Raw genomic sequence first — 12,884 nt, forward strand, 5'->3', positions numbered from 1 at the left:
ATACTGATACTAATCTGATTGAAATTTGAAGTAGCATACCGGATTCCCATCCCATTCTACATTCAGATCTTAGTGTAAGGATCCAAATCTGGAGCGGATATTCGATTATATCCGACCCGTTTGCTGCGCTACTGCAAAGACAGGGTGGCCGGTATAAATATGACAGAAAAATGTAGAATGAGGTGTGAGGTTGGGGGCATACGAAGGAGAAAAGTCTAGAGAGAGAAACTGGAGAGAGAGAGAAAGGTGTGCGTGTGGGCCGGGCAGGCACCTTATGAAAGAGAGAATCTAGAGAGAGGATCTGATGAGAGAGTGAGACGTGTGGGGGCATAGGAAAGAGAAAATCTAGAGAGAGGAACTGAAGAGCGTGAAAGAAAATCTAGAGAGAGGAACGGAAGAGCGTGAAAGACGTGTGGGCATATGAAAGAGAATCTAGAGAGAGAGTGAGAGATAACAGGGAGAAATGGGGGGCGTGATTTCGGTTTTCGCACCCAAGCAGAGGTAACACGCACGCACGACCGAATAAAATGGGGTGCTGCGAGTCGAGGGCGGTGTCGAACCACCACCACCCGGCGGTGCCGGACTCCGTCCAGCAGCCCGCAGAGCACGTCGGTGTTCCGTCCGTCACGGAATTCTCATTCGCGGAGCTCCGGTCAGCCACCAACAACTTCTCGCCGGGGTTGATCGTCTCCGAGAGCGGGGAGAAGGCCCCCAATATCGTCTACAAGGGAAAATGGAAGAACGAGCGGTCGATCGCCATCAAGAAGTTCTCTAAGACGGCTTGGCCAGACCCCAACCAATTCGCGGTACTCCCTCTTTCTCTCTTTGATGATTCAATGATTCAATTTTGGAGGGTTTAAGTGAGGAGTGGGGGAAACCAATTTCTGATTGATGGGGTTTTGTTGGGTTGTGATTTCTTTTTGAGTAGGAAGAAGCTCGGGGAGTGGGGAAATTGCGGCACAAGAGGCTCGCGAATTTGATTGGGTATTGCTGCGAGGGCGACGAGCGACTCCTCGTTGCAGAATTCATGCCGAATGATACTCTTTCGAAGCATCTTTTCCATTGTAAGTTGATGGGTTATTGTCAATTTTCTCCTTTGATTGATTGTTTTTAGTTTCGTTTGTTGGGGATCATTGCGAATTCGCGCTCATTGTTCATATGTGCTATTCGAGGGCGTGTCGTTACTGTTTTTACGGAAAGATCGTGTGCAGAATAGATGGATATGAACTTAGATATGTGCTCTCAAAAGATTGTGTTGCAACGGTTCTCGTCTAGAGCTTTTGGGCAATCTTGAATTAGTGAAATTTGTTGTAATGTAATTTATTAGTTTCCTGAGACTCTGTTCCCACCATCCTTCTTATTTGATAAGTTGGGATGCCCTTTTTTTTCCAATTGTTCTTTATATAATGCAATTTTCCAGTTTATCCCGTTTATCTGGATAACTGAGTACACCTAAACACCACCTAGCTCTATTGGAGGATGAGAAAACAAGTATAGAGTTTGATCGGCGCAGATAGAGGTGTCGCATGCTAAATAATTGATGGTTCATAAGAAGACTAGGCTATGCATTAGCTGTTTTTGGCTTGCCATATTGCCAAATTCTATGCATAACAACGTCAGCCTCATGGTCGGATGATGCAAGTTATGGGAAAATGCATACTTCCTGTGTTCTCAATGTCTTCGGTTGCATTGCTGATATGTAACTAGTAGGTGGTGGTTTTAGTGCTCCGGGTCCAAGAAAGAAGTGTCTAGGTGCTAAAGGCTTCAAATGGAAACATGTATATGATCATCATGAAATTTTAGTGATGACATATAAGTTGGGAAATTTGAGCTGTGACTAATTTTTTTTGGGTGTTAGACTGGTGAGGGGAAGAACTTTATTCTTGCTCAGGATTGCTGACCTGCGACCAAACTGCAAACTAGTTCCTGTAAATAGGATAGTTGGTTGTTAGTGATCCAGTTTGCTGAAATCAGCAAACCCATTTTTATATTACTGAGGCTTTAGAAAAAAGAGTACAATTATGAGTCCTTAGTTTCTACAGAACACACACTGGCACATGCCTCACTGCATGCGGGATTACTAGGCATGCAGTGACCCGTGATCGATCATCCAACAACGTGCGATTTTGCTGATCATGGAACTGTGTGCTCTCTTGAGATGCATGGAAATCTCTCTCTCTCTCTCTCTTTGTCTCTCTATATATATATTTCTATTGTCTACTATATGGACAATCTAGTTGGAAAATCATAATTGAAAGTTGTATCCACTCAATCTGACCTCATAGATGTGTTCACCGTGCTTTGTTTGCTAGGAAACACAACTTAGATCATATCTCTTCAACATGAAAATATGATTTTTTTCGTTCTTGAAAATTTGATACATTGTGCGCTGTGGATTTTTGAAGCCCTTGGAAAACCTGCTTACATGTTGCAAATGGATGATCTAAAAACCTATTTTTTACTAAAAAAAGCTATGTAGATCACATCTATAAGGTTAGATCCACAAAATATTTGCAAAAAGTTGAAAATTGGTGTTTACTACTAGATTGTATATACAAACGACTCTAACAAATATTTATCCCTTTTAACATTTTCCATCTATGTCTCAACTGACTAGAAAAGAGAATTCCAAGGTAAGGAAAAATCTAATTCATCTATACAATAAATGGCATATAAAGTGCATGGTGGTAATTCCGATTGCATGAATTGGGGTTGAGTATGTGCATGATCTAAGGGGCTGTTACTTGCAGTCATCAAAATATTGGGTTGAAACTATTGTGATTTTTTTACAATATATAAAAAATGCAAGGTCCTGATAAAATCACAGTATCTTTCTTAATATCACATATTTTTGAAATGTCATGATTTTATGGTGATATTATCGCGATATTAACACTTTTTAAAATTTATATTTCAGTATTTATTTTGTTTATTTTTTTAGATTCTACACGCCACTACTTCTATGAGTTTTGTAAAACAATTTTTTTAGTTTTATCATAAGATTTTCCCTTGCCAAGAGAATGCCAATACCAAGATCTGTGACGTATCTGACACTTTGGGGGGCATGCTGCACAAAGACTGAACGTATTCTGCTTGCCTATTATCCCAAAGCACTTGAGTTTGGCAATTAGACTGATTTTCCCACGATTAGGTCTGTATTCTTGTTTAGACTTTAGATGCCTGGACAGAGAAGATACATTAAAAATTTTGATGCTCTTATTATCCCTGTGAGCAATTTTCGAACAGTGGCCCCTTTAAATGCCAAGGAGTTGAAGAAAGTGAGACTTATCCAACATCCAAAAAAATGCAAAGGCCGATCGAAGAGCCCGAAAGAGAAGTCCCTGCAGAAGTTCAAAGAGCCCTGCTTCATCTGGGGAGCCTCCAATCGTCATTCTTTTTGATGACGAGGTCGATGAGGACTCTATTGCCTCTTTGGAGACCCCTCATTAGGCTTACGTGCTGTCAATGAGCTATTGACCTTGTTAGTCTATTGGTTTCATGCACATCGATTTCTGCCTTCAATGCAGGCTGGAGTTTCTTTGCATCATTGGCTCCTTAGATTCCTGCCTAAAGAATGATTCCTTTTGGCTGGGAAATGGATGGACCCTATTTTTTTTATATTCTAACCTGGAATATCTTATCATTATTGTATTCCATCCTTTCTAGATTTACTTTTATAGATTGTTTCCTCATTACTTTACCTAATCCCTTCAGATGGTTCCCTAATCATTTTCTTCAGGCAATGCATTATATCTTACTGTTGATTTTATCTGAATTTCAAAGTATTGGCAGTAGATTGTGGCAAATCTCCTAGAAGCAAACATGTGGAAACAGTGTCTTAGGATTTTCGCTTTTGTGTATCTTTTCTAGATTTGGCTGTTAGCAATATAGAGCCAAATTATATGATGGATACCATTTGATGATCTGGGAAGCTACAGTTTGGTTTAATTAACAAAGATAGTCAACTACTTATACAAGAATTTATGAGTTCTTTTCATTTCTGAATAGTGTGCATTTGTTTCAACTGTTTGATGTGTTGAATGTTAAAATATATGTATGTGTATATATGTATACTTATGTATGTATACATATATTCATATATTTAATTTTCAGTCTTGTAATAGTTAAGTTCCCTATAGGGGCATTTCTGTCTTTTCACATGTAATAAATACTCTCTATTAAAAACAGTATTTTTTTGGCTTTTATTATTTTTCTTTTTATATGTAATAAGGGAGACCATTGGGGGCTCTATGGTCATTGAAGACCATAGAGTCATTGGGAGCTCCCAACGACTCTTTTGGGAGCTCCCAAGGGTCTCCCTCTCTTGGTTTACTTTGTGTATAAACAAGGGTCTTCTCCTCCCTATTCTTTTCATGCTTTTTCCAAGCAGTCATTCAATAAAGAATCTATTTTTTTACTTGCTTGTGCTGCCATTAGTTGGCTCTTTGTATTGTCCCATAATGGATTTGGGCTTATGCACTTTTGTGCTTATCTTGTGCCTTTGTATTGTCCACTCTTGGACTTATATGTGCCTTTGCACTTTGTTCTTATAATTCTGCATACTTCATTACATGGTATCAGAGCCATATTGCTCTTGGTCCTTTGGGAAGGTGGCCATTAAAAGATTGTGATTGTGGGTTAGCATTCAAAGTGTTTGTGGGTTTGTGGTGCTTGTGGAAGTCAAGGTGGAATGGGCTCTTTAGTGCTCTTCCATATTTTCTCTTCCTTCTTCTATCAAGTAAAAATGGAGAATGAACAAAAAATATATGTCCCATTCAAGTTAAATGGTTCCAACTACATGATGTGGGCGTTTGCTATGGAAAATAACCTCAAGGACAAGAAGCTTTGGGGATACATGATGGGCTCTATTCCAGTTCCTCAACTCAAACTCATTAAGTTGGAAGAAAATAAAAAAAAAAGCTTTGAAAGGAGATGCTCGAACTAAAGCCATTGAAGATCATCAATCCAAGGTAGAAGACTGAGAAAGCAAACATGCAAAAATTCTTGCATGATTTATCAACAATGTTGAGTTCAAAATATGTACCAACTTTGTTAAATTCCACAAAGCTAATGAGGCATGGTTCTTTATGAAGGGTATGTATACCCAAAAAGACTTTGCAAAACAATTTTTTCTATAAAAAAAATATGTATCATCAAACAAGGGGACATGAACGTATGTGACTACTTTAGTATTCTTGGTCCTCTATGGGACGAGTTATCCCTTTTTGAACCCAAATGGGTTGCTAGTGAAGATGTTGAGCTAAGAAAGGAATAAATGAAAAATAAAGTGCACTTTTTTCAATTTTTACATGGGCTTAGGCCCAAATTTGGACAAGATCTTCTCTCCTCCATCGATCTAATTCTTTAGAAGGCGCAATTGCCGAAATATGCCAAGAAGAAACTCGTTTTGATAGGATTAAGAGAGGAGATAAAGTGTTGGTGGTTTCTAAACCCGGCAATCATGCGAAATCTTACATGCCTTTGTTAAGTTGTATATATATGTATATATATTCTATTTACAATGATGTAATAGGTAATACTCTCTAGGAATATTTTCGTCATTTCATAATTATTGTAATAGGAAGTGCCCATTAGGGGCACATTAATACTTTTACTTTATTATTTTTTTTGTCCTTTTCTGTTTTTATACGAACTATTTGGTCAAATACCAAATAGAGTTGTTGGGTTCTGTTTTGACTAGTCAATATAGCTGTCGGAGCAGTCCAACAACTCTATTGAGACTGCCTCTTGTGTATAAATAAGGGCTTTGTCCCTTTTCTTTCTCTAATGCTTCTCTTAAGCATTTATGCCCAATAAAGATGGATATTTTTTATGTTTTGTGTTTTTCTATTTAGTTCTTTGATGTCTTATATGCAATTAGTGCTTGTGTTGTGCCTTTGTGCTCGTGTTGTCCCTAGTGGATTTGTGGTTGAGCACGCATTGTGCTTTGTATGCCTTTAGTTGGCTTGTATTTATCTTCCGCTCATTTAATTACATGGTATCAGAGCCAATAAATTCTTCTTAACATTTGCCTCTTTTGGGTCTTGAGATTCTTTGGTTCGAGTTTGTGTTTGGTGAAGGATTCATAATCATTGTTTGGTTTGAGTTTAAAGGAAATCTTGACTTGGTATGTATCTTATATCTTTAAGTGTTTCTTGTGTTATTTATTTCATGCATTATGCACGAGGAAACACTCATTTTCCTTATCTTTAAAATATATATATATATATAAATATATTTATTATTTTTATTTAAAAAAATTTAAATGTTTTTAAATTACCATTGGACTTGTTCTTATTAAATATCTTATAAAGTTTATTTGTTTAATCTTGTGAAATTATATATATGTATGTTTTTTTTTGAAATCATGTTTGAATCTTGATTTTTCAAAACTTGCTTTATTTGATATATATGCATATAATCTTGTATGCTTGAACATGCATTGTTGGCATTTAGATGCTTTATTTGAACACATCATGATTATAAATGTCAAAACATGTTCATATTTATTATTAGACTTTGTTTTATTCTTTTTTTTTTATAAAAAATATCATATATTTTAAAATAATTTGAGATATTTTAAAATAATGGCGTTGTGTGTATTTCACAAGTATGATCTTATGAAATTTTGCTTAAACTTGTATTTAATTTTTCTCTTACTCTCGGTGTATTAAAAGTAGCATTTGAAGTGTTAAAAATTATGATCTAGCTTATGAATAAATAATTTTTATATTGATATTTAATCTTTGTGCTCTTATTGTCTTACATGATGAATAAGATTGTCTATTCGTGCATAAGGTATTGAGAATAATTTCTTATGAGAAGTCATTCACTTTAATAAATGCCTTTTATGGGATAATAGTTGCAATGTCGTGTGTTTTTACACTAAGTTAAATCCTGGATTTTTGAAAATTTTGTCTAAGTGTTGTAGAAACATCAGTAAAATACTCCATATTAGGTGGCGTCAATTGAATCTGGTCTTGACCCAGCGCTCATCGACAAGATCTAAATGAGCCAAACAAAATATGATGATTTTTTTTATTTTTGACCTTTAAAATCAAGCAAAATTTGGGTTAAATTCAAGAAAAATTCGGAGGCGAAATTCAAGTTATACATTATTAGATGCCCCTCGAAATGCTGAATTCAACGATATTTTATTTTCCTGAATTCGAGCTACGGTTGGCCTAAAAATCACATTTTTTCAAAAAAGACCTGTCTCGATGGGACCGGGTCTGAGTTGGATCGGACCGGATCTGATCTAAGTTAATATGGATTTGGACTTAGTCCAAGACCCATATTAATTAGGATCTGATCCAATTTAAGATCCATATGGACATTGGATTTGGATCTTAGATCCGAATCTAGATCTAAAATCCAGGTCCAACAAAATTAAAGCTTTAAATTCAGTATAAAGGTTTAATTTAAGGAATTTTAAAGTTAAAAAAAACTGGCAGAGGGGTAAGACACCCTTTGGAATTTTTTGGATATTTATTTATTAATAAATAATTAATTAAATTAATATTAAAATAATTAATTCCAAAATTCATTCAGATATGGTAGTTACCAAATAGTTGGGGTCTCTAGAAGAGCCCAATTTGGTTGAGTAAACAAAACAAAGAAAAAAAGGTAAGTATTAAAAAAAAGAGAAGTAGAAAAAAAAAGTCAACAGAGAGATTATGAAAAGTGGGCTGGAGATAGAGTCCCATATAAGGAAACTCCATCTCCCAGCCCATATGGGAATCTAAGGGGGGGTGTTGTAATGAAATATGCGGAAATAAAAACAATGTCCTACAATGGACATTCACATATAAAAAGCAAAAGAACAAGTCCAACAAAGGACATACACAGAAGCCAACAATGGCTTGCAAACATAAATTCTTATAAATGCAATAAAGGGCTTGAAGAAGCCAATGCTTTACAAAGGAGGATACCCCACTTATTTATAGGCAAGAAGGAATGAGAGAGAGAGGGAGAAAAGTAAGAGAGAGACCACATTGGGAGGCCCAACAAGGTGTCGTTGGGCTCCCAACGGTCACAATTGTGACCGTTGGGGACCCAACGACTCTTAGTTGGGACCCCCAATGTGAATGCATTAAATGCATTTTTAGGAAAAATAAAACAAAAAAAGAAAAAGGAAAATAAGAAAAGAAAAACAAAAATAAAAAAAAGACTACAATGTCCCTATTGGACAAAATTATAGGAATACCCTTATTGGGTATGTTTGAATATATATATAAATATATATATTGATTACATGTATTTTAATACCCTCCCTTAAGCTTTACGGGGATATAACCGAAAGCTTGTTGAGAAGGAACATAAAACGAGGAGCAGCAAGGGCTTTAGTGAAGAAGTCCGCCAACTGGTACTCGGATGTAACGTAAGACAATGCTATTGTTCCTCTTAGGTATTCATCATGAACGTAATGGCAGTCCATCTCGATGTGCTTAGTACGCTCATGGAAGGTGTGATTGCTTGCGATATAGATTGCGCTTTTGTTGTCACAATACATCTTCGAAGAAGTAGAGATGACTATGCCCATATCACTGAGAAGACTTTTAAGCCACACAAGCTCCATGGTTGTAGTGGCCATTGCACGATACTCCGCTTCTGTTGAGGTCAATGATACTTTGTGCTGCTTCTTGCATCTCCAAGAAATCATAGTCACCTAAGAAAACACAAAAACCGGTAGTTGAGACTCTATCATTGGGATTTCCTCCCCAATTAGCATCAATATAAGCAATTAAGTCAAGTGATGATGAAGAGAAAGAAAACATCCCCTAGTTATGGTGTTTTTGATGTATCTGACTACCCTTAAGACCGCACTCATGTGCACAGTTGTAGGTGCATGTTGAAACTGACTGACTGAGTAAACTGCATGAGCTATGTCTGGCCGAGTGATAGATAAGTAGGTCAGAGACCCAACAAGTTAGCGGTAGGGAGTAGGATCCTCGAGGAGTGTTCCATCTTCCAACCTTAACTTTGCATTGATAACCTCAGGGGTTTCTGTTTTCTTATCGTCGGAGATGCCAGACTTGGAACGAATGTCAGCAGCAAGTTTCATCTGAGAGAGAATGTACCCTCGGGGAGAGTACGCTACTTCAATTTCAAAAAAATATCTTAAGAAACCAAGGTCAGACATGTCAAAATTTTCTTTTAAAACTTTTTTAATATCATTGATTCCTTGCTCATCACTTCCAGTGATGATCATATCATCAACATAAAGTAGTAAAATAACTACAGAAGACCCTGCACTTTTCACAAACAAGGCAGTGTCAGTATAGCATGAGCGAAAATTCAAACTTGTTATTACCTTGCTAAATCTATCATGCCAAGCCTTTAGAGCTTGCTTTAACCCATATAATGCCTTTTTAAATTTGAGAATTTTATTTTTACCAATACATACTCCTGGAGGAGGATCCATGTAAACCTCTTCATTTAATTCACCATTTAGGAATGCATTCTTAACATCTAATTGATAAATAGGCCATTTTTTAACTGACACAACCGCAATAAGAGTCCTAACACTAGTCATCCTAGCTACGGGAGCGAAAGTTTCTTCATAGTTTATATCGTATTCTTGAGCGTATCCTTTGCTACTAACCGAGCTTTATAGCGTTCTAATGACCCATCACTTTTAGTTTTAATTTTGAAAACCCATCTACATCCAATAGATCTCTTTCCAGTGGGTAAAGAGGTTATTTTCCAAGTTTTTGCCTTTTCAAGGGCACTAAGTGAGAAAACACGTGAGAGAGAGAGAGAGAGAGAGAGAGAGAGAGAGAGAGAGAGAGAGAGAGAGAGAGAGAGAGAAAACTCTTCTTAAGAAATCGGCAGTCCTAAACTTTCTTAGTTGCTGCACTAGTGCTTCATTAGTCTTAATAGGGTTACAATGATCTTTTACAAGGACAAAAGTGCCCCTTATAAGTAACACATGTTACAATATAATACAACTAAAGCAAAACTCGTGAATGGATATGGATCCTTTATCGGATCCATATCCATACCATATTCCACATTCTAATACCCTCCCTCAAGTTGTGCATGGGGTTGAACCATGTGCAACTTGTTCTTCAGATACCAGAAGCGGTGACTTGTAAGACCTTTTGTAAACATATCGGCAACTTGGTCTTCTGAAGGCACATAAACTGGTTCAATCTCTTTGTCGGCTATCTTTTGTCTGATGAAATGTTGATCAATTTCAATATGTTTAGTCCGACTGTGATGAACAAGATTGAATGCAATTTGTATAACACTTCTATTATCACACATAAGTGTCGAATTTGAGATATCCTCTCCCATCTCTGTAAGAAGATGCCTAATCCAGGTCACTTCTGCTGTGGTAGCTGCCATAGATCTATACTCTGCCTCTGTGCTAGATCTTGCCACAACCTTCTGTTTTCTGCTACTCCATGAGACAAGATTTCTTCCAATAAAAACACAGTATCCTGAAACAGATCGCCTCTCATCTGGATCCTCTGCCCAGTCTGCATCTGTATAGGCCAGTATGTCATGTTTTGGTGATTTCCATGAAGATTGAGTATATGTGAGTCCATCACCCACCGTTCCTTTTAGATAGCGAAGGATGCGTTTGACAACATCCATGTGACCAGTCTTTGGTTCATGCATGAATTGAGATACTTGATTGACAGAATACACAATGTATGGTCTAGTAAAGGTAAGGTATTGTAGCATACCTACTAAACTCCGATACTTGACTGCATCAGGATATAACTCACCATCACAAATACTGAGCCTTTGGTTAACAACACTGGGTGTGGGTAGAGGTTTACAATCTGTCATTCCTGCTTTAGCCAGAAGATCAAGAGTGTATTTATGTTGAGTTAATGATATTTTATCACCTTGTCTGTCTACCTCTACTCCAAGAAAATATCTCAGCTCCCCAAGGTCTTTCATTTTGAATCGCATACTCAATAGAACTTTAATTCGCTGAATGTGGTCTGGAGCATTACCAGTGATAACAATATCATCAACATATATGAGTAAGAAAACCATAGTGGTACCGTTCCTATATATGAACAAAGAATGGTCAAGTTGGGAACGAAAGAAACCATGTTTGTGGATTTCTAAGGAAAAGCTTTCAAACCATGACCTAGAAGCTTGCTTCAATCCATACAAAGCTCTGGTTAACTTGCATACATATTCTTTTGGGCTTTCCTCTGCATAACCTTGAGGTTGCTCCATATAGACCTCTTCCTTTAAGTCCCCATGAAAGAATGCATTCTTAACATCAAGCTGATTGAGGATCCACCCATGTTCAATTGCCAGGCCAAGTATAATGCGAATAGTTCCCATTTTCACTACTGGGCTAAATGTCTCATCATAATCCTGACCATATTCTTGAGTGAAACCCTTGGCCACAAGACGCGCCTTATAATGTTCAATGCTACCATCCGATTTATATTTAATTTTATAAACCTATTTGGAACCAACAACATTTTTGTCTGGAGGACGACCAACTATCTCCCATGTTCGACACTCATGAAGTGCATCGATCTCCTCATTCATCGCTTCAATCCATTTGTTGGATTGGATGGCTTGATGAAAACCAAGTGGTTCATCGTGTTTTTCAATCTGGGATAGAAAAATCTGAAAGTCCATAGAAAAGTTGTCATAACTAACCCACTTTTCAATAGGATGCCTTATCCTGCCTGATCTTCTTGGTGCTTCTCTGTCATTAGACAATGCAATGTGTTCTTCAGCAGGTACATTCGTTTGCTCTCTAGATCTCCTGGTATACACATTTCCTTTGTATCTCAGACACTCTGCTTGTGATGCATCATCTGAAACTGTCTCACCATGTATGCTTTTAGGAGACAGAATAGTATGCTCAACAGCATGTGAAATAAGTTCAGCACTAAGCCATGGATCATACCAATTAGCAACTGCACCAGTAGGTTCACGATTGACCTCTGCTTCTTTTCCCAAAAAATTATTTTCATCAAAAACAACATTTCTGGAAATTCGAATCTTCTTATTGGTAGGATCATAACATCTGTAACCCTTGTGTTTATCTGCATAACCTACCAATTGGCATATAAAGGCTTTGTCCTGAAATTTAGTCCTCATGCATTTGTCAATATGAACATAACATGTGCATCCAAAAACTCGTAACTCATTATAATCGGGATGTGCACCAAAGAGAACATAATAGGGAGATTGATTTTCAAGAATAGGCATAGGAAGACGGTTTATCACATGAGTGGCAGTGTGAAAAGCTTCAGTCCAAAGACTAATGGGTAAGTTACTCTCATGCATCATACTCATTGCACTTTCCACAATATGTATGTGTTTACGTTCAGCAATTCCATTTTGTTGTGGAGTGTACGGGCAAGAAACTCTACGATGCATCCCATTATCTTGGAGAAAATCTAAAAATTCTTTAGAGGAATACTCACCACCTCCATCACATTAGAGAATTTGGATATTTTGAGGGAATTGATTTTTAACATAGGCATGAAAGTGACGGAAAATGGAAAAGACCTTTGATTTGTGTTTCATAAAGAATATCCAAGTAAAACGAGAGAAACTGTCAATAAAAGATACATAATATTTACTTCCAGAAGAGAAAGGATTAGGAGCTGGGCCCCAAACATCTGAACATATTATTTCAAAGGGTATAGAAGCTCTTTTATTTATTTGATGAAAAGGAAGTACATGACTTTTGCAGATCTGACAACTGAGACATATTTTATTCCTCAATGAAGGTGAAACAGACTCCGAAAGAAGACCATCAGACACTAACTTTTCAATAAAGACTTGACTACAATGACCAAGACGAGAATGCCAGAGATCTGACTTATTACATTTGAATGTACTTAGGACACTTTTGGAGACGAGATCAGACTGGGGCTTCAGGACACTGG

The 12,884-nt window shown here is 37.1% G+C and overlaps 1 protein-coding gene across 1 annotated transcript in view; it reads left to right on the top strand.

The window, feature by feature from the left end:
* Nucleotides 1–304: 304 nt before the first annotated feature.
* LOC149838320 (serine/threonine-protein kinase BSK1-like) overlaps nt 305–12,884 on the top strand; it is a 122,631-nt gene continuing 110,051 nt past the window's right edge. The window contains exons 1-2 of the mRNA XM_090006515.1: nt 305–806; nt 929–1,064. Of these exons, the coding sequence (XP_089862641.1) occupies nt 528–806; nt 929–1,064 (415 nt within the window). The 5' untranslated portion in view covers nt 305–527. The remainder of the gene's footprint in view (nt 807–928; nt 1,065–12,884) is intronic.

This window comes from Nuphar pumila, chromosome 5 (genome assembly GCF_984573655.1).
Source record: "Nuphar pumila chromosome 5, dmNupPumi1.hap1.1, whole genome shotgun sequence".
Classification (NCBI taxonomy): domain Eukaryota; kingdom Viridiplantae; phylum Streptophyta; class Magnoliopsida; order Nymphaeales; family Nymphaeaceae; genus Nuphar; species Nuphar pumila.